Source organism: Lucilia cuprina, chromosome 6, assembly GCF_022045245.1.
Source record: "Lucilia cuprina isolate Lc7/37 chromosome 6, ASM2204524v1, whole genome shotgun sequence".
Lineage (NCBI taxonomy): Eukaryota > Metazoa > Arthropoda > Insecta > Diptera > Calliphoridae > Lucilia > Lucilia cuprina.
The window spans coordinates 59,179,797-59,201,220 of NC_060954.1; the positions used below are offsets into that span (position 1 = coordinate 59,179,797).

The 21,424-nt window shown below is 27.3% G+C and overlaps 1 protein-coding gene across 1 annotated transcript in view; it reads right to left on the bottom strand.

Annotated features, from left to right (window-relative positions):
- Positions 1-12,279, bottom strand: part of LOC111682334 (Krueppel-like factor luna) — a 264,439-nt gene extending 252,160 nt beyond the window's left edge. The window contains exon 1 of the mRNA XM_046955262.1: positions 11,846-12,279. Coding sequence (XP_046811218.1) covers positions 11,846-11,959 — 114 coding nt within the window. The 5' untranslated portion in view covers positions 11,960-12,279. The remainder of the gene's footprint in view (positions 1-11,845) is intronic.
- Positions 12,280-21,424: the final 9,145 nt, after the last annotated feature.

Below are 21,424 nucleotides of genomic sequence, written 5' to 3' on the forward strand. Positions count from 1 at the left end.
GAACTGAACTAGAACTGAACTAGAACTGAACTAGAACTGAACTAGAACTGAACTAGAACTGAACTAGAACTGAACTAGAACTGAATTAGAACTGCACTAGAACTGAACCAGCATTGAACTAGAACTGAACTATTTTCTAAGCTCATTTGTTTGACCTATGAAGTGCTTATCCTAAATATACAGTCTTTCTATTCAATTCCATTTATAGTGATGAGCTTAACTAAAAATCCTAGAATGAACCAAAACAAAAAAGAACCTTAAGACAACAGCTTAAAACAATATACCCTTCGTATCAAAATCCAACTCTGCCCACCCTTGTCCCTTAACCAAGTATACGAATTCAATGAAAACGAGACAAGACAAAGAAGAATATTAACTTGAATTCTATAGGAAGAATTAAACGCAAAGCAAAACATATAAAACTCATATAGTTAGGAAAAGGAATAAACAAAAACGTGATTAGTTTTGAAAATTATAACTTACAATGTGATGCTTTTAATAATTTTCCACAAAACTTCTTAACTAATCCTTAAAGCTTTTGCACAAAAAAAGAAGTTTTCGAATACAATAATATTTAATAGAGAAACAACCGATTTTTTTTTTTTTTTTTTTTGTTTGGATAAATTACAGGAATAAAAACAAAATGTATATAAAAAGGATCATCTAGGGTTTTTATTATTACTGTTGTTTCTTGTTGTAAACTAATACATTTAATCATTGATGAATGTATATGTATATGTTGGATGAAGTAAGCAGGAGTGTTATAAATATGAAAAGAAAAAATGAAATGAGCTTGTGATACTTTAACTTTTAACATTTGGTGTTAGATATAGAATAGTGTGAGTGTGTGGGTAGGTGTATTTATAAAATGTTTATTTAAAGGATATATAGTATACATGTAAGCATGTGTATAAGTATGTTTGTATTCTTCATCTATGATATATAACCGTTCCTAATTGGTTTTACCATTACATATGCATGGTTGGTTCACTGATAAATTTGTATTTATTATAGCAATTCATTAACAATGGTGGATCTATTACACACACATTCCCACATGTTGTTATCCTGTTTATATGCATGTGTTAGTAGTATTTTAATAGAAATAAAAATACAGAGAAAGAAAGTTTATAGTCAACCGTGTACTGTGAATATTGTTGCTAAAGCTGTTGTTGTTGTTGTCATCGTTTTACCAACTGTCTGTATTAAAGGAAAGATGTGTTGGTTGGTTACCACTTCCTTTAACAGACTTAAGCTACAACAAAATGCTGCAAAAACCATAGAGCAACAAAAAAAATAATAAGGTTTGTCTGCTGTTAGTTTTTCATAATCATCCTGCGGCATTTTTCTAACTTCCATTGTCTGTCTGTTTGTGTGTGTATGTGTTGTAAGCTTCTGTATGTGTGTGTGTCTTGCTGTCAGTATATTAATGTATTTGTATGAAGTAAATAAATGTTAGTCTTTTAAGCTATAATGAGTTAAAATTGAAACGTATAAATTAAAATAAAATACAAAAAATAGAGAAAAAAAATCCCATAGACTGCAAGCAACAGCACAATACACATTCTGAAACCCATGCCAAACTGGAAAAAAAACCTACTATATTTAAAGTCTTTTGAGGTTGATGGTAACTGCTCATGAAATGGGGTTAGTTATAAATAGAAAGAAGCCAGTACAAATAAAAAATAGTAAAAAAAACTATATAAATAAACAAAATAAAAAAATCGTAGTAAAAATAAAAACTTTAGAAATTAATTTTATTGTCCACCGCATTTTTAGAAGCGTAAAGAGTTTAAGAATGCGTTAAAAATAGCAGAAAAAAATTAAATGGCAAATAGTTTAACAAATTAAAAAAGTTGTTTAAAACCAACGCTGTCAAGTGTGGTCAATAAACTCATTTAAAATTTTAATTTACATTAAAATCTTAGTTAACAGAAAAACTTTTTGATTAAAAGACAATTTTTCGTAAGAAAGAAACAAATAAATGAAGCTTAGTTATACATTTTAGGGGATAAAGAAGTTAAGTTTAGTTCTAGTTTAGTTCTAGTTCAGTTCTAGGTCAGGTCTAGTTCAGTTCTAGTTCAGTTCTAGTTCAGTTCTAGTTCAGTTCTAGTTCAGTTCTAGTTCAGTTCTAGTTCAGTTCTAGTTCAGTTCTAGTTCAGTTCTAGTTCAGTTCTAGTTCAGTTCTAGTTCAGTTCTAGTTCAGTTCTAGTTCAGTTCTAGTTCAGTTCTAGTTCAGTTCTAGTTCAGTTCTAGTTCAGTTCTAGTTCAGTTCTAGTTCAGTTCTAGTTTATTGATGGTTCTGTTCTAGTTTATTGATGGTTCTGTTCTAGTTCAGTTCTTAAACAAAAAAGTTTCGTTTCAGTTTGTATTCTTAAAACATATGTTCTTTTATTCAAGATACATGGATCTGAACAACATATCAGTCAACAAACCTTGAATATATTTCTTGTGAACTTTATTCTTATTTTCAGCATTTTTTCTCTGGAATCCAAAAATATTTTTTATACAAAATTTTTATCATACTTTCGAAGGTTAATGAAACATTAAAATATCATGTTTGCACTATCAGTGGCGACAAGTGAATACCACTTATACGTATATGCCTCTCGGATAGCAGGCCAAACATTGGAACAAAAACGTACGACTTTAATGCTCTTTTTTTTTTTTTTTTGTTATTTTAGTAAAATTGTTTTTGTTTTCTTCCTGTACATGTCTGCAATCGTATATTTTTGTTGCTTATTTTTGTTGATGATTAATTGCAGGAAACATGATTAATGATTGGAGGGTAGTTACCACAGTCATCGTCTTTTTAGTTGTTGTTGTTCTGTTCCTTTTTGTCGACAACGACGTCTACGGACTGTAAATTATTCTATATAGAACTTCATACAACAACATACGATAACTGTCATAGATTTTAGCCAAAAAAAAAAAAAAAAACTAAAGTGAAAACTGTATAAAATACAAATAAAATGTTGTGTTTCGTAATGAAAAACATGAATAAAAGAGAAGAAAAACCAAAAAGTGAAATAAAATTGTTGTAATGAAAATCACGTTGTTGCTGACTGTTAAGGAAATCCATACCCATATAATATATCCTTGTATAAAAGAGTAAGCGAGTCCGTATGTATGAGTGTATTTTTCTAGACACAACTAAGAAATAAAACAAATCTGTGGAGTATTATGAGAAAAAAAAACAGAAAGTGATGAAACCATATTTTCCGTTTGCACGTAGTTTGGAAATTTTTTTCCAAACGTTTTTGGCAAAACTGACTTAAAGTCATTAAAGCCAAAAACTAGAAAGAGAGTAGAGAAAGCAAGGGTCTGATTTTAAGGACATTAACATCTTTTGACGCTGTATACTTTTTTGTACTTGTAATTCATTTTCGCAAGTTTTTTGTATAAATATTTTTGAACGTGCCATTCTGTGTGCTGTTACGCTGATTAGTGTTACATTCTTATAAATTATTCGAATGAATGTGTCGGGAATATGTATTTTTTAACTTTATTTCTTTGTGTGTATATTATTATCAAACATTATTTCCAAGTTTTTTTTGGAAATGTTGAGGAGGGTTGATTTTTATTTGCTTTTGTTGTATTATTGTTGTCGTTTGACTAGAATTTGTATATTTTCTACTTAACTTTACAAGTATTTTATCTTAACAGTTGGTTTTTCGTTAACGATTTTATCGTCGTCTCTTTTGCAAAACAACTGGCTTTTGCGTTTTCTTTTTTTTTTGTTCGTTTTATGCTATTTATTTGAAACATATATTTTCATTTAAAGTTAAACTCTTATACATTGATTTAATGTGATTTATAGGACATTATCGCAATAAGGAGGAATAAAATATGGCGAAGACTGTTTTGTATATATTTTGGGAAAATGATGTCAGAAATCTTTGAAGATAGGAAATTTAAGAATAATGTGAGCTTTCTGATCTATGATTTAAGTATTCATACTTTAGTTCTTTTCTAGTTATGTTCTAGTTGTGTTCTAATTGTTTTCTAATTATGTTCTAGTTTTGTTCTAGTTCTGTTCTAGTTCTGTTCTAGTTCTGTTCTAGTTCTGTTCAATGTCTGTTCTATGTCTGTTCTATGTCTGTTCTAGTTCTGTTCTAGTTCTGTTCTAGTTCTGTTCTAGTTCTGTTCTAGTTCTGTTCTAGTTCTGTTCTAGTTCTGTTCTAGTTCTGTTCTAGTTCTGTTCTAGTTCTGTTCTAGTTCTGTTCTAGTTCTGTTCTAGTTCTGTTCTAGGTCTGTTCTAGTTCTGTTCTAGGTCTGTTCTAGTTCTGTTCCAGTTCTGATCCATTTCTGTTCTGTTCTAGTTCATTTTGGCTCTGTTCTAGGACGTTCTTGCTCTGCTATAGTTTGGTTCTTCATCAAAGACCATGAACATCTTTGAAAGAACGTAACTAATATATTTTTTAAATTTTATTAATTTATTTTTAATTAATATGTAAATAAATCTTTTAATTAGCCATTGTTATTCATAAAATAAATTTTCCCCTCTACGTCAAAATGTCTTATCGTTGTTTTTGTTGCTATTGTTTTCTTTTTTTGCTCTTAAGACTATATTTAACAAAAAAAAATGCAAATATTAAAAAAATTAAATGTTTTTTAAACGTTGTTATATTAATAAACAAAAACAATAATTGAAAGAAATAAGAGATAACATTGGAACAAGAGCAAGACCAAGTCTTATCACAATTTGTACAACAATAACAATTACATTACAGCAACAGCAACTACAACATTAACAAAGATAACAGCAATTAAATGCCAGCTGATATACGAATCAAAAATTAACAAAATTTTCATGAATGACTATTTTTTGCCAAAAAAAGGAAAGAAAAGAATTTTATCTTTAAGTCTTAATTATTCGGGGAAAATTATGATAAATATTACATTTTTGGTTTTCAAATATTTATGTTGAAAAAGTAAAATTTTCATATATTAGCAGTTTAGCTATAGTTTTAGGCTTAAATTTCCAATAGATTTTTTATACGTTTTAAGCTTATTTAATAACATTGGTATTTCAATTATTCATACCTCATGCATACATACAGACATACATACTTCTTTCTTATTATTAATAATACTTGATAAAAACAGCTGAAATAATAATAATAATAAAAATAATTGAACAAAAATAAAAACTACCACAAGTGTATGAGTAAAAAGTTTATACATAAACAGCAGCTAGTATTTCTGTTTTTTTTTATTTAAATTTTATTAAAAGCCTTCAACCTCATAAGTTTATTTTTTAATTATGAGCCACAATAAAAATATTGCAAAAATACGCACATACACACACACAAACACTTGAACTACAAACATATTAAATTTAAATATAGCAAAGAAAATCAAGCAACAACTAAACACTCTATGGATGCGGGGAAAAAAAAGTTGGAAATAAAATTTTTAAATTATTTTGCTTAAATAGAAAATGATCAGAGCGAATGTTTGCATTTAAAATAAACAAAAAATTATAAAAAAAGAAATAAGTTTTCAGTTGGCCAACAACAAAAAAGTTAAATGTTTGTTTTTGTTATATAAAACTTTAGTTTTAACAATTTACATACAGACAAATGTTTATACAATAATGTTTAAAAAGAAACACACATACACAACCTCAAAAAAGTATCGACATTAAAAGAAAAATAAATTCATAATTATTAATAAAGATATATAAACATAAAGTGGTGTTTGATCATAATTTTTAAGCAAATGCTTTTAAACTTGAGAGATTTTGCGGTCAGAACTCGTAGTTATTTAGTTTAGTTATTAAACTAATTGAGAATTATAAAATTTATTGAAAGAAGTGTTGAAATGTTTACACAAAACTTTAAGTGTGAAGGAAAATATTACAAATTGTTTAATTGAAATGTTTTACTTAAAAGAAAACATAATTTAGACCACCTTCAATAGTTTTAAATATTAAACAAAAATGTATGTAAAAATTGTAAAATACATATTTTGTTTATAATTATTTTTTTTATTTAAAAAAAAAAAAAAAAAACTTTCTCTTTATCAACGTGAAAAAATTATTTAAAATTTCCCATTTGGCAAAAAGTAAATTCTTTAAATACTTTTACCAACATTAATGTATCGACTTCCTTTTTTTTCTTATTCTCTAGCAACATTTTAAGAATGTAAAAATCTCATTGTAAATTCCATAAAGAAAATCTTAAACAAATTAAAAATATTTTTTGAATTTTTTCTCACAACTAAAAGGAACACACACATGTTTGTGTGCGTCAGCGTTGAAAGACTGAAAATCTGTTTAAATCTTAAGAAAATACTTGAATAACAAATTTTAGTTTATTTTGTTGCAATTGCTGTTAATGTTTTTGTATACATTTTTCATTTACAAATAAAAATTCAAAGAAATTAACACTTGTGTACGAGACATGGTACACGTACATTTGTACTTGAACGTTTAATGTCACGGCAGATCAGGGTGACAAAAGTCTTGAACAATTTGATAACCAGAACTGAACTCGAACCGTACAGAATTGAACTGGAACTGAACTAGAACTGAACTAGAACTGAACTAGAGCTGAACTAGAACTAAACTAGAATTGTACTAGAACTGAACTAGAACTGAACTAGAACTGAACTAGAACTGAACTAGAACTGAACTAGAACTGAACTAGAACTGAACTAGAACTGAACTAGAACTGAACTAGAACTGAACTAGAACTGAACTAGAACTGAACTAGAACTGAACTAGAACTGAACTAGAACTGAACTAGAACTGAACTAGAACTGAACTAGAACTGAACTAGAACTGAACTAGAACTGAACTAGAACTGAACTAGAACTGAACTAGAACTAGAACTGAACTAGAACTGAACTAGAACTGAACTAGAACTGAACTAGAACTGAACTAGAACTGAACTAGAACTGAACTAGAACTGAACTAGAACTGAACTAGAACTGAACTAGAACTGAACTAGAACTGAACTAGAACTGAACTAGAACTGAACTAGAACTGAACTAGAACTGAACTAGAACTGAACTAGAACTGAACTAGAACTGAACTAGAACTGAACTAGAACTGAACTAGAACTGAACTAGAACTGAACTAGAACTGAACTAGAACTGAACTAGAACTGAACTAGAACTGAACTAGAACTGAACTAGAACTGAACTAGAACTGAACTAGAACTGAACTAGAACTGAACTAGAACTGAACTAGAACTGAACTAGAACTGAACTAGAACTGAACTGAACAGAACTGAACTAGAACTGAACTAGAACTGAACTAGAACTGAACTAGAACTGAACTAGAACTGAACTAGAACTGAACTAGAACTGAACTAGAACTGAACTAGAACTGAACTAGAACTGAACTAGAACTGAACTAGAACTGAACTAGAACTGAACTAGAACTGAACTAGGACTGAACTAGAACTGAACTAGAACTGAACTAGAACTGAACTAGAACTGAACTAGAACTGAACTAGAACTGAACTAGAACTGAACTAGAACTGAACTAGAAACTGAACTAGAACTGAACTAGAAATGAACTAGAACTGAACTAGAACTGAACTAGAACTGAACTAGAACTAGAACTGAACTAGAACTGAACTAGAACTGAACTAGAATTGAACTAGAACTGAACTTCCAACATAATATATCTTGAGATAAAATAAGTGTAAACATTATTTACGGTTTCTATTTGTGTGTTGAAACATAATGATTCATGTTGGAAAATAAAACTCTAGTGCGTAGCAAATTACTCCTTAATTCTAAGAAACTATTTGTGAATAATTTAAATAAATTGCTACTAACACTAAATATAGACAATAAAAACCATGTAGATGCTTCAAAAATGTGCTAGCATCATAAACACCCCCACACCATACTTTCTTTTTCATATAAATACTTTATTGTTTGTTTATACATTTTATAAATACAAAATTTCAATATTTTTTTTTTTAAGCCCAAAGTTCTAAAACATTTCCCAACACTATTTACGCACATTGTCTGTAGTCATAATGGAAATTTGTTTATTTTTAGAGAAAGATACAACTGCAAAATCAAGATAGACAGACAGACAGATGTATAGATAGCTAGTTGGAAATACTTAAAATCAATAGAACAATTTTGTTTTGTTTATATTAAAGGTTTCAATAAAAAAAGATTGATCTAAACAAATTGTAACAAATAAAAGCAACAATAAGTAAAATACAATGGAAACAACTAAAAATCTAAACATTTATTACCAAAAGCAACAACAAGACATTTTTCATAACGATGATGAACATTTTATAACAGCTAACTAACATGTTTTTTTACAGACATAATAACGGACATACCAATAACGCCTTCTTTCTAATAAAATAGTTTACTTTTATAAATTGATATTAGCAAAAAAATCATATTAGTTAGTTGGCTGCAACTTTTCACCATTAATTTAGTAAACATTGATTTATGAAGTGTTTTTTCTAAATTTATTGTACAATTTTTGTAAATAATCTCTTTCGCTCTTATATTTATAAAAGAGCATTTCTGAAAAGCTTTTAAAACAATTTGCCATTAGTATTTATTATTAAAAGTAAAAATCAGAAAATAATAAAAACTAAACTTTGAGCACACAGAAAAAATTATCGGTAGTTTATTTTCAATTAACATGTTTTAATTTTCTTTATTTTTTATTTAAACAAATTTTTATTTGTCTTAATTATCTCGTTTTTTGAAACTGTTTGAAACTAAAGTGTAAAATTTTGATTAAATTTTTAATTAATTCAATTAATTTTTTAATTGATTGAAAAAATTTTCTGGCCTTCTTTTCTATTTTCGATTTATTTTTAATATTTTTTTTTGGATTTTTGTGCTAGTAATATTTATAATTCTTAAATAGTCCATAAAATTTTAGGCATATAATATTCAAGTTTCTTTACAATTTATGAAACACTTTATATGTTAAATTGTGTCAATAAAGTGATAATTTTTGAAAATGCTGAACGCATTGTTAAAGGTCTAGTATTCCTTTAACATTGTGTGTAATCGATTAATAATTTGATTGTTTTAATCTCTTTCTTAATTGATTTATAAAAAATTCTCTATCAAACAGTTTAATTTATTTGATTAATAAATTAATAAAAAATCAAATTTTATATTTATTAAATATTTAATTTATACAATTAATGAATTAATTAATTTTAAATCTTTTCGCAATTATTGACATTAATTGTTCTGATTAATTCGTTATTTAGGAAAAATATATATTTTTATTTTTTTTTACAAATTTGGTAATTAATATCATCATTTTGGTTATAGGTGCAAAACTTGCTTGATACAATTATTTTGATAATTAAAACTCATTTTCAGTTTTTTCTGTGCATGATGAAAATATTTTGAAATTTATTAAAAATAAAATCTTGAGAATTTTTTTTAATATTAAAACAATGTTGGTTTTTACTCATATTAAATAGAATTGTATCATGAAATTAATATAAACAAATAATACAAGATTTATTACAATTTTGATAGGAAAAACCAATAAATAATTTGCCAGAATTACTAATAATAAACATGAAAATGTATTTCATAAATTAATAGATATTTTATAGTTAGAGCAACAAGAATTGATAACAATAAACAAGTTGAAAAATATTACCTCTATAATTTCGCATTATTTGCAATATGATTTTGAAACCTTTTTTTTATTTCTATTTTTCTCCCTTTTGTATTTATTTTTACAAAACTTTTGTAACAGCAATTAATTATTGAAATATTTGTTAAATATCGAAAATTTAAAAAAATCTTTGTTTACTTAGTATATTGCAAATAGAAATGATGTTATGTAAATTAATTTCTATTATTAACGAATATTTTGTTAATTTTTTTGTAATAAATCGTTTGTGATGCGGGGAATAAGAGAAGAATAAAGAGCAACATAATTAATGAGCGTAAAATAACGGATGTTTTTCCTATTTCCGTTTACTTCCGTTTGTTTATTTATTTGTCGTTCGTTATTGTTATTATAGGCTTTTGTTTTCATGATTTTTTTATTTTTGTTCCAATATCCAAACGTAATTTAATTACATTCCAAATACAATTCTCCAGCTCCAATTTAAATTTTATAAGTTTGTTAATTTTTTTCATATTTTCGGAAAATGCGTAACAAACAACAGCAGTTCTTTGTGAGTTCTAGTTCAGTTCTAGTTCAGTTCTAGTTCAGTTCTAGTTCAGTTCTAGTTCAGTTCTAGTTCAGTTCTAGTTCAGTTCTAGTTCAGTTCTAGTTCAGTTCTAGTTCAGTTCTAGTTCAGTTCTAGTTCAGTTCTAGTTCAGTTCTAGTTCAGTTCTAGTTCAGTTCTAGTTCAGTTCTAGTTCAGTTCTAGTTCAGTTCTAGTTCAGTTCTAGTTCAGTTCTAGTTCAGTTCTAGTTCAGTTCTAGTTCAGTTCTAGTTCAGTTCTAGTTCAAAAAACGAGATAATTAAGACAAATAAAAATTTGTTTAAATAAAAAATAAAGAAAATTAAAACATGTTAATTGAAAATAAACTACCGATAATTTTTTCTGTGTGCTCAAAGTTTAGTTTTTATTATTTTCTGATTTTTACTTTTAATAATAAATACTAATGGCAAATTGTTTTAAAAGCTTTTCAGAAATGCTCTTTTATAAATATAAGAGCGAAAGAGATTATTTACAAAAATTGTACAATAAATTTAGAAAAAACACTTCATAAATCAATGTTTACTAAATTAATGGTGAAAAGTTGCAGCCAACTAACTAATATGATTTTTTTGCTAATATCAATTTATAAAAGTAAACTATTTTATTAGAAAGAAGGCGTTATTGGTATGTCCGTTATTATGTCTGTAAAAAAACATGTTAGTTAGCTGTTATAAAATGTTCATCATCGTTATGAAAAATGTCTTGTTGTTGCTTTTGGTAATAAATGTTTAGATTTTTAGTTGTTTCCAATTGTATTTTACTTATTGTTGCTTTTATTTGTTTACAATTTGTTTAGATCAATCTTTTTTTATTGAACCTTTAATATAAACAAAACAAAATTGTTCTATTGATTTTAAGTATTTCCAACTAGCTATCTATACATCTGTCTGTCTGTCTATCTTGATTTTGCAGTTGTATCTTTCTCTAAAAATAAACAAATTTCCATTATGACTACAGACAATGTGCGTAAATAGTGTTGGGAAATGTTTTAGAACTTTGGGCTTAAAAAAAAAAATATTGAAATTTTGTATTTATAAAATGTATAAACAAACAATAAAGTATTTATTATGAAAAAGAAAGTATGGTGGTGGGGGGTGTTTATGATGCTAGCACATTTTTGAAGCATCTACATGGTTTTTATTGTCTATATTTAGTGTTAGTAGCAATTTATTTAAATTATTCACAAATAGTTTCTTAGAATTAAGGAGTAATTTGCTACGCACTAGAGTTTATTTTCCAACATGAATCATTATGTTTCAACACACAAATAGAAACCGTAAATAATGTTTACACTTATTTTATCTCAAGATATATTATGTTGGAAGTTCAGTTCTAGTTCAATTCTAGTTCAGTTCTAGTTCAGTTCTAGTTCAGTTCTAGTTCTAGTTCAGTTCTAGTTCAGTTCTAGTTCAGTTCTAGTTCAGTTCTAGTTCAGTTCTAGTTCAGTTCTAGTTCAGTTCTAGTTCAGTTCTAGTTCAGTTCTAGTTCAGTTCTAGTTCAGTTCTAGTTCAGTTCTAGTTAAGTTCTAGTTCAGTTCTAGTTAAGTTCTAGTTCAGTTCTAGTTCAGTACGTGGTTGTTTTAACAGTTTTCTATTCAAAAATGTTAAATTTAGAAAATATTTCTATAAAACCACATGTTTCTCTAATAATAGTATACACACCTGTTGCCATTGATCCTCAATCGAGGGTTGTGATGAAAAATATCCAGTTGTGCAGATGCGTTCCAATTCGCTGAAAATATTCCCACTTGGTAATATATCCATATTGACGTCCATACTATGTAAATCCCAGGACTCCGTGGTGAAAATTTTTTTATTAAGCCAGCACTTAAGAAAATTATTAATTTATTTAATATTTTTTTTGCAAAAAACACAATTTGTTTCCAAAAACACTCGACTAAGCCCCGGTTACTTTTAATTTTACCAAAAACTGTAACACTAGCACTAAAATATATTTATTTAAATATTTTCTTAATTTTTAGTAAAAATTTTTACTTTATTTTGAATATTTTTAATAAATAACATGGATTCCATTTATTTTCTAATTAATGTGTAGATTTTGAGTTGGGATTTTTTAAGGAATTTTTTCGAAAAACCTGTAAGTAGAAAAAGAAAAAAATTATGTTAATTTTTTGTGAAAAAAAATCATTTCCTAAAAATATTATTCTTTAAATTAATAAAAAATAAATTATAATAAATAAAAATATTTTGTTTGACTACTACAACAAGTGTCTTATAAGTTAATTATGTATGCCATGTGCATTTATTATTCAATACACAATTATTCCCTTTTGTTTGTTTTGTTTTTTTTTTTAATTTCAATTTTGTATTAATAAGTATTTTTGTATAGTTGTGGTCAAGATTTTTTATATTTCCCTTGTTGTTTTATTAATGACTTTTATCCAAAAATAATAAGAATTTCAAAAAACGAAAAAAATTCTTGAAAAAATAACCACCTTTTTTAGGTTCGGTTCAGTGACCTACACACTCACACATATTGGTTACAGAAAATGTTTGGTATTTGGTTTAAAATATAAATTTTGTATTTTGTTTGTTTAAAACATTTCGTTTTTCTTTTTCCTTTTTATTATATTTCCCTTTCTCTTTTTATTTTCAATTTGTTGTTTTTGTTTTCTTTCTTTTTCTTTATTTCAGGGGGTTCTCTGAAACCTTGTGTTAACTTGGCTTATTTAAAAAAACAACTACAGCTAAAGAGAAAAACAACAAAAACAGCTATTGTTACTATTAACTACTGACAGCCGGCCATTTGTATGGCAGACAGACAGACATTCTAATGCGTGCTTTATATGTTGCCACATTGTAGCTTCATGACTCTATTCACAGTGGCATTATTGAGAAGTTTGTATTACTTATGTTTTTTTTTCCAGTTTAAGCCAACATACAGAAAATGTTATTGGTACAGTTAATGTTTGTTTATGGAATAAGTTATTTTTAAAAATTTAGAAATTATAATTTTCTGAAGAATTTTTAAAGGAAATAAGAAATAGGTTTTTAGTATTTGTTGATAAATCTGGAAATATTGATCTTTTTTAAGTTATAGTTTAGTTACAGTTTAGTTATTGTTTAGTTCTAGTTCAGTTCTAGTTCAGTTCTAGTTCAGTTCTTGTTCAGTTCTTGTTCAGTTCAAGTTCAGTTTTAGTTCAGTTCTAGTTCAGTTCTAGTTCAGTTCTAGTTGAGTTCTAGTTCAGTTCTAGTTCAGTTCTAGTTCAGTTCTAGTTCAGTTCTAGTTCAGTTCTAGTTCAGTTCTAGTTCAGTTCTAGTTCAGTTCTAGTTCAGTTCTAGTTCAGTTCTAGTTCAGTTCTAGTTCAGTTCTAGTTCAGTTCTAGTTCAGTTCTAGTTCAGTTCTAGTTCAGTTCTAGTTCTGTTCTAGTTCGGTTGTAGTTCAGTTCTAGTTCTGCTGTAGTTCAGTTCTAGTTATATTGCAAAACCATTAATACTTTTCTTTTATAAAGTAACACAAATGATGTTCTTATTAAAATATTAACCTTAATTCAACTTTTTAACCTCAACTTTTTTTTATAAAATTCTCCCTTTTTAAAGATTTATGTTCAAAACAAAGTGCACAACAAATGTTTTGCATTAATTGAAAGGGTTTTTATTTTTTTATTATTGTTATACTTGTTTTCAGGGGGTTTTGTTATGATTGTATAGAAAATTATTTATGGTTGCCATACGTACGGGATTTTAAACAAAACAACAGCTACAACAAACACACAAGTGAAAAAATCCAACCAAATTTGGATATCAAAACAAAAATCTTACCAAAACAAGAAGAAAACCAAAAAGAAACTAAAAAGTATGAGAAAAAAATGTAAAAAATTAAATTCCCTTAAAAATAACAACAACAACAACAAAAATATACATCATGCGTTAATAATAAGAATGAAAAAAAGACCAGAACAAAAGTATATTAAAAATAAAACTTAACAAGGAAATTAAAAGAGATACAGAGAGGAGGGGATTGCATAAAAAATCAAATTATTACGCACATGATTTGTTAACATACAAACGTTATTAACTTGAGATACGTTAAAACATACGGTACAATTTTAAACTTAAGTATCTGAGCTACGGTACAGTTTTGTTTGTTTATGGCAAAATGTCAACAACTTTTTTTTTTTAAATCATCAGTTTTATGTTTTGTTGTTGTTTCGCTTTGTGTTTAAAATGTTTGCCCATGCTTCGTTCTTAAATTTCTTCTAAGGTATTGAACTCTTTTGTTATTGTTGTTGTTGTTAGTAGCGTGTTTACGAAAATGGTTTGTTTACCTTTTTTTTTTGTTAAAATAAAAATAAACTCTCTTACTCACGCTTAAAAAAAAACAAATACTTTTTAATAGTTGTCACTTGTAAGGGAGTGAAATGGCAACAACAACAACAACAAAAGAAAAGAGAAAAAGGTAAATATTTAAAAATAAAAAAAGCATCAGGTTACATTCAAAATCGATCGACACAGAAGATAGGTTTTCTATATTTTACCCATATTTCCTTAATGCTTAACATTGCACTTCTTCGTTTGCACAGACAGACATATTTTTAAACAAAATTTTATCCGTTTCAGACTTTTTTGTTACTTTTATCGGCGAAAAAAAACCTTTTAATAGCTTTTTATCTTTAATCATAATAAGTCTTTAATTTCCAACACATTGTGGTGTCTGTTCTATTGTTTTCTTTTTTTTCTAAACTCAACTTAAGCAATCATCCCATTCATTCATCGATCTCTGTTACTGAGACAAGGGATATTATTGCCTTTTCACACACACACACACCCCGTAACAATATACCAGCACTTTTAAGAAGTGCTACTTTAGTCATGCAATTTTGATTGCTGCCACTATAAAAAGAAATCTTAAAAAAAAAATATTCATTAATGATCAATTATTGTACAATTACAGGAAAGAGTTTCTTTTTTCGGGGGAATTAAACCACAATTTGATCTAATTAAAAAAAATAGAAATATATAGAGACGGAATTGTCTGATATTAGTGGGCCTAAGTCAATTATGAATAAGTCCTAAAGATTTGCCGAAAACATGTTGATATGAAGCAGTTATGAAATGAATTTAGAAAAAAGTTCGGTTTCAGTTCCAAAAATGTACCGCTTATCTAAGATTTTGAAGGAGTTTTGGATTTAGAAAAGAGTTCGGATTCAGTTCCAAAAATGTATCGCTTGTGTAAGATTTGGTAGATCGACTGATGTAGTTATGAGACATACTTTCTAAGATCTTTTATGGCCTCGAGTCAAGTTTATCTATTGACTACTGTATCAACTATGGACCAGTCTATTAGCTAGTCTATTAACTGGTCTATGAAATAACTTCTGTGCGGGCTTGAGCCAATTATCTTTTGACTACTGAATGAACAAACTTTTGTAATAAGTCCTGAAGATTTACCAAAAACTTTTTTTATATAAAGGAGTTTTTCAATGAATTTAGAAAAGAGTTTGGATTCAGTTACAAAAATGTATCGCTTGTCTAAGATTTTGAAAGAGTTTTGAAATGAATTTAGAAAAGAGTTCGGATTCAGTTCCAAAAATGTATCGCTTGTCTAAGATTTGGTAGAGTAATTGATGTAGTTATGAGGCATACTCTCTTAGATCCTTTATGGTCTATAGTCTAGTAAATCTATTGAATACTGCATGAACTATGGATTAGTCTATTGGTCTATGGGACAAGTCGTTTGTCAAGTCTTGTACAAACTTATTAACTAGTCTATTGACTTATGGACTAACATATTGACTTGTATATGGAATAGTCCACTTTTATAGATTAACTTATGGAGTAGCCTAATAACAAGTCATTGGAAAAATGTTTTTACTAGCATATGGAATAATCTATAGGCTAGCTTTTGGACAAGTCGATTGTCAATCTGGACTAAAATATTGACTTTTATTAGGAATATTCTACTAATTTGCCTACTAATTCTTCTATGGATTAACTTACGGAGTAGTCTATTGATTAGTCTATGTAATAGTCTACTAACTAGTCTAATCTAATGTTTTCACTAGAATATGAACTAGACTAACTAGCTAATCAATGAGGATGTATATTGCGACTAGTCGACAATATACATATACGACAAACTTATTGACCAGACTGGTCAATGGACGAGTGTAAGGACTAGCATATGCATTATCTATTGACTAGTCTATGGAGTGTAAAAGAAAATTTAGAAAAAAAAAATAATTCCAATAATTTTGAAAATCCAGCAAAACTATCACTTTTATTATTTAGATAAAAGAAGAAAATTTTCACACATTTGTTTCGATTTGACAAGAAAACACAAACCTCCATCATCATCATTAAACAACCCTATCATCGAGTAAAAAGCGACACCTCTTTAAAACTACCAGCAGATATTGCAAGCAAAAGAAAAGGCCACAACACAGCAGCAACAGTAAGTAAATGCCACAATACTAGAACCAAAAAAGTGTTGAAAATTCAATTTGTTAGTTGCAGTAAAATCTATAGATTGTTTTTAAAACACAAAAATCAACCGGCATACATATACATGTATATGTATCTATAAAAGAGAGTGTGAATAATGCAACGTGCCTAAAGTACTATACGAAATAAATAAAAAGAAACAAATACAATTGTAAAATTGTAAATACATTGAACTGCAGTTTACAATTGTGTTTCCTTCAAAACCCTGTGAAAAATAAATACAGTTTTTTTTTTTTTTTTTTTGAAAAAACCCTGAACTTGAGTTATTGAACACATACAAATTGCAACTTTATTCTTAATGCATTTCTGCCACACTATATGAAGTATTCAACATCGTCGTCATCATCATCCTCAACGGATACAAACAACATTATCATCATTTGTAAATTTTAAATTACATCAAATTGAATTTCAATCATACGCCAGTCAAGCAGCCCAGGCAGTCACAGCCTGGTAGCCTGGTACGTGCACGTGGTACGATTAAATACTACAATAAAGAATAAAAAAAAAACAACAACTTAAAAAATAAACAAAATAAATGTAATTAAAATTGAGTAGTTTTAAAAGCAAAAAAAAAAAAAAAAGAAAAAAATGTTGTACACATCTTTCTTTCCAATTTAGTTTTTGAAGTGAGTTTTAATGAAAATTGATGAAATTAGAATTGAAAAGAGGTTTTTCTTAATTTGAAATATGACGTTTTAAATACCTAGATATATAGCTATAGTTTAAGAAAGTTACAGGATTTGTACAACATGAACGTCAATCTGAGTTGTGATCTATTGACTACGTAGTCTTCATACGAATCTATGGACTAGGCTTTTGACTGACACATCTACTGTTCTATTAACTAGTTAATAAACTAGTCTATTAATTTACCTAGTGAGTAGTCTTTTCACTAGTCTTTTGTCTAGGGTATGGACTAATCTACTGTCTAATCTACTATCTAGTCTATTGACTAATATATTAACTGACTTATGAACTAGTCTGTAGCCTTGTCTATTAACTAATTTATTGACTGATATAAGGACCAGTCTCTTGACTCTGTACTAGTCTATTGTTTGAGAATATGTACTAGTATATAGATTTATATATTGTTTAGACAATTTACTAGCCCATCGACTAGTATCGTAACTAAAATATTGCGTTTTATTGTCTTATATATGGTCTTATATACGAACTAGTCTACAGACTAGTTTATGGACTATAGCGCAGTCTCTTGAGTAATATATTGACTGATCTATGGACTTGTCTGCGGACTAGTTAATGGACGAGTCTAAAGCGCAGTCTACTGTTTATTACCTGGTCTAATGACTATGGATTAGTCTTGTGAATATGGACTAGTCTAGTGACTAGTCTATTCACCATGAACTAGTCTAGTGACTGGTCTATTGACAATGGTCTAACCTAGTTACTATTCTATTGACTATAGACCAATCTGCGGCTAGGCTATGATCTAGTTTGGGGAATAGAATATAGACTTGTCTCTTGATTAATATATTGAGGTCTATAGAGTCACAGTAATAACTTTCATTACTATGTAAGAGGTTAAAATGCCAAAATTTTAAGTCATTATTTTAACACGGTAATGTCATTGGAAACAAGTATTTACCACAAACGATTAAAAGTAATTAGAAATAGTTGTCAGTGTAAATCACATGAAAAAACGTATACAACTTATATATTTTTACTGGCAAGATTACTAATGAATTAGAAAGTATTTATTTAATACATTATTAGTAAGACCTTATTAAACTACTTCTATGTAATCCAGGCGATATCTAGTAGTCATTGAAAGGTATGTTGTTAGGTAAGTAATTACAATTGAAAGCCATTACCCAGTTTTTGCTGGGGTATTAAAGGGACTGGTTTTTTGATTAGACAAAGGCCAATTGAGTAATGTATTGACTAGTCTATGAGCTAGTTTATTGAGAGGACTAGTGACAAGTCTATGAAAAATTTTATGGACTTATAACTATATTATTTACTTGTCTATGGACTGGTCCAGTGATAAGTCTATGAACTAGTTTATGAACTCATGACTATCCTATATGCTAGGCTAATGACTAGTCTATGTACTAGATTTCTGACTGCGCTCTAAGCTAATCTATTGATTCTAGTATTTCAAAAGATACCTTGTCTTATATTTAAATAACGATTAAATCTCAGTCAATCTATTTTTGCTATTAGACAGTCATAGTAGAATTTAAATTATTATTTAAAATATTTCACAGTGTATTTGCAACGGAAATTCAGATTACTGGCAAAAGTAGCAAAAAAAAATCTGTTTTCACTTAATTGATTTTATTCACTATATGTACGTATGTATATATGTTTGTATCACTATTAATGCAGTTGCTTCAGCTGCTGCTGCTATTATTATATTTTTTCACATTTCATTTGATTTAATTTAATAAGATTCACTACAAGTCATTTTCAATTCTACGAATTCACATTGACTAAAAACTGTTTTATTGAATTTGTTTTTTTTTTTTTCTACTCGTACAGAATTTTCTGTACATGATAAAATGAAGTGATTCATTCATTCATATTTAGCAACTGTTTTTTTATTTTTTAAAATATTCTTTTTTTCGCAGAGCTATATTCTGGAAAAAAACTGATATTATAAGCGCCGGTAACTGCATATATGTTTATAGTGATGAAATACATATTCAAGTGCATCGAATTACTATTTTTTGTAAAATTTCAAAACATTTAGAACAATACACATAGTAGTACCGGGGAATGAAATACGACTACAAAAGTGTCATGATATGATTATGGTGGTGGCGTCAGTATTTTATTTTATTTTTTTTTAGTTTTTTGGTTACAAATGACTAATGATAGCATTAAAATAAGCATTTTGAAAAAGGATTATTAATTCTGAAATTTTGTAAAGGAATAAAACGCTAGAGAAGGTTCTTGAAAGTATATACATATAAACGATGATATGCTCCAGAATAGACAGAATTGAAATCAATTTATTAAAAATTTCTACAAAAAATTTAATTTTCAATTTTTTAAAACGAAGCAGGACTAAACTAAGATTCTTAGGATTCAGCTGGGAAAACTATATCGGAAATATCATTGAGAGTTGGAGAAATTTTATAAAGAGATTACCTAAACGAATGTCTATGAAATTGAAAAAATGTATGTAATCTGATAAAGTTTTCTAATAACTCAAAAAATCTGAGGAAAAAATGTTATGAGAACAACTTGGTCCAAAGAATCCTAAAAAATTCTTTTACAAAAGTGTCTCAAAGAATTTGAAAGAAAATTAACAAAAAATTTTTAAAATTTCTATAAAGGAAATATCTAAGAATGTTTCTCTGAAGAAAAAATTATATAAAAACAATATATCTCGGAGAATATGAAGACATATTAGCAAAAATATTTATTAATAAGGAATCTAAAAATGTTTCTTTAAGAACATAATTTCAAGAACCTCAATCTAAAAATCTTATTGAATCTGACAAATCTATTTAAGCATAATATCTCACAAAAACTTAAGAAAGTTTTCTGTAAAGAAAATATCTTAGTGTCTGAGTATAACTTAATGATGAGACTTTTTCTCTAAGAAAAAATATCTGGGAAAATTTCTAAAATATTACATAAATTCTCCGAAAGTATCTTAGATACTTTGCAAAAATATTTTTATATATTTGAAAAAAATCTTAGAAAATAACTCAAAAAATCTTTTTCCTTAAGAATTTGGGAAAAATTTAAAAAAAAAAAATTATAAAAAATTTTCTAAAAACAAATAATTAATACAATCTAAGAGAGTAATTTGGAAAATCTGAGGAATTATATCCGAGAGGTTTTCAAAAAGTATCTGAAATAAACTAAATGTTAAAAAGCAGATTTCTAGGGGAGTTTGAGAAAGCTTTTGTATGAAAAATTTTAGGAAATTATTACAGTTATTATGAAGATATACAATTAGACATTTTCTGACTACATTGTAAGATTTAAGAATATAACACAAAGAATGTTTGTAAATACCTATGTAATATTCTTTAAAGTAAATATTTTAGAGAATCGGGATAGACTTTAATTCTTTATAATGATAATTTATAATGATAGAGAGTCTACGAAAGTCGAGTCATTTAATGTTTTAAAAAAATCTTCTTAAAGTTCTCAAAGAATTCAAAAAAAGTTTCTGCAAAGAAAATATATCAGATTTTTTTTATGTTTTTTATAAAGAAAACAAGTCCGAGAATCTATGAACGTTTTTATAAAAGACATTTAATGCATTTAAAAAAATCTTTACAATTTTAAAAAAAATTTTTAAAATTATTTTTCAATTAAATTTGGATTTCAAGATCCTAACTAAGGAATGACTTTTTTTTAGCTTTCAGGCTGTAATACATGGTTGTCAGATCTGTCTAAACACGGTTGAAATGTCTAATTATTATTTCATTTTCAAGTTTGGACTTCTAACAAGAAAAGCAAAATGTTTCTAACAAGAAAAGCAAAATGTTTCAAATTTTTAATGAAATTTTTAGTTATAAGCTGTAATGCATGGTTGTCAAATCTTACAATGTTGGCAGAAATAATGTTCAAAATTCTTTTCTAAAAAAAATCTTTATAATTTAGGAAAAAGTTATAAAATTATTTTTACATATTAAAGTATTAAAGTTTGTTTTGAACTGCATGAATTTATAATTAATGAATAAATTATTCTTTCAAGCTCAAATTTGAACTAATAACTAGGTAAGGAACATTTTTCAAAATTTAAATTATATTTTTAGTTTTAAGACTATAATACATGGCTGACAGATC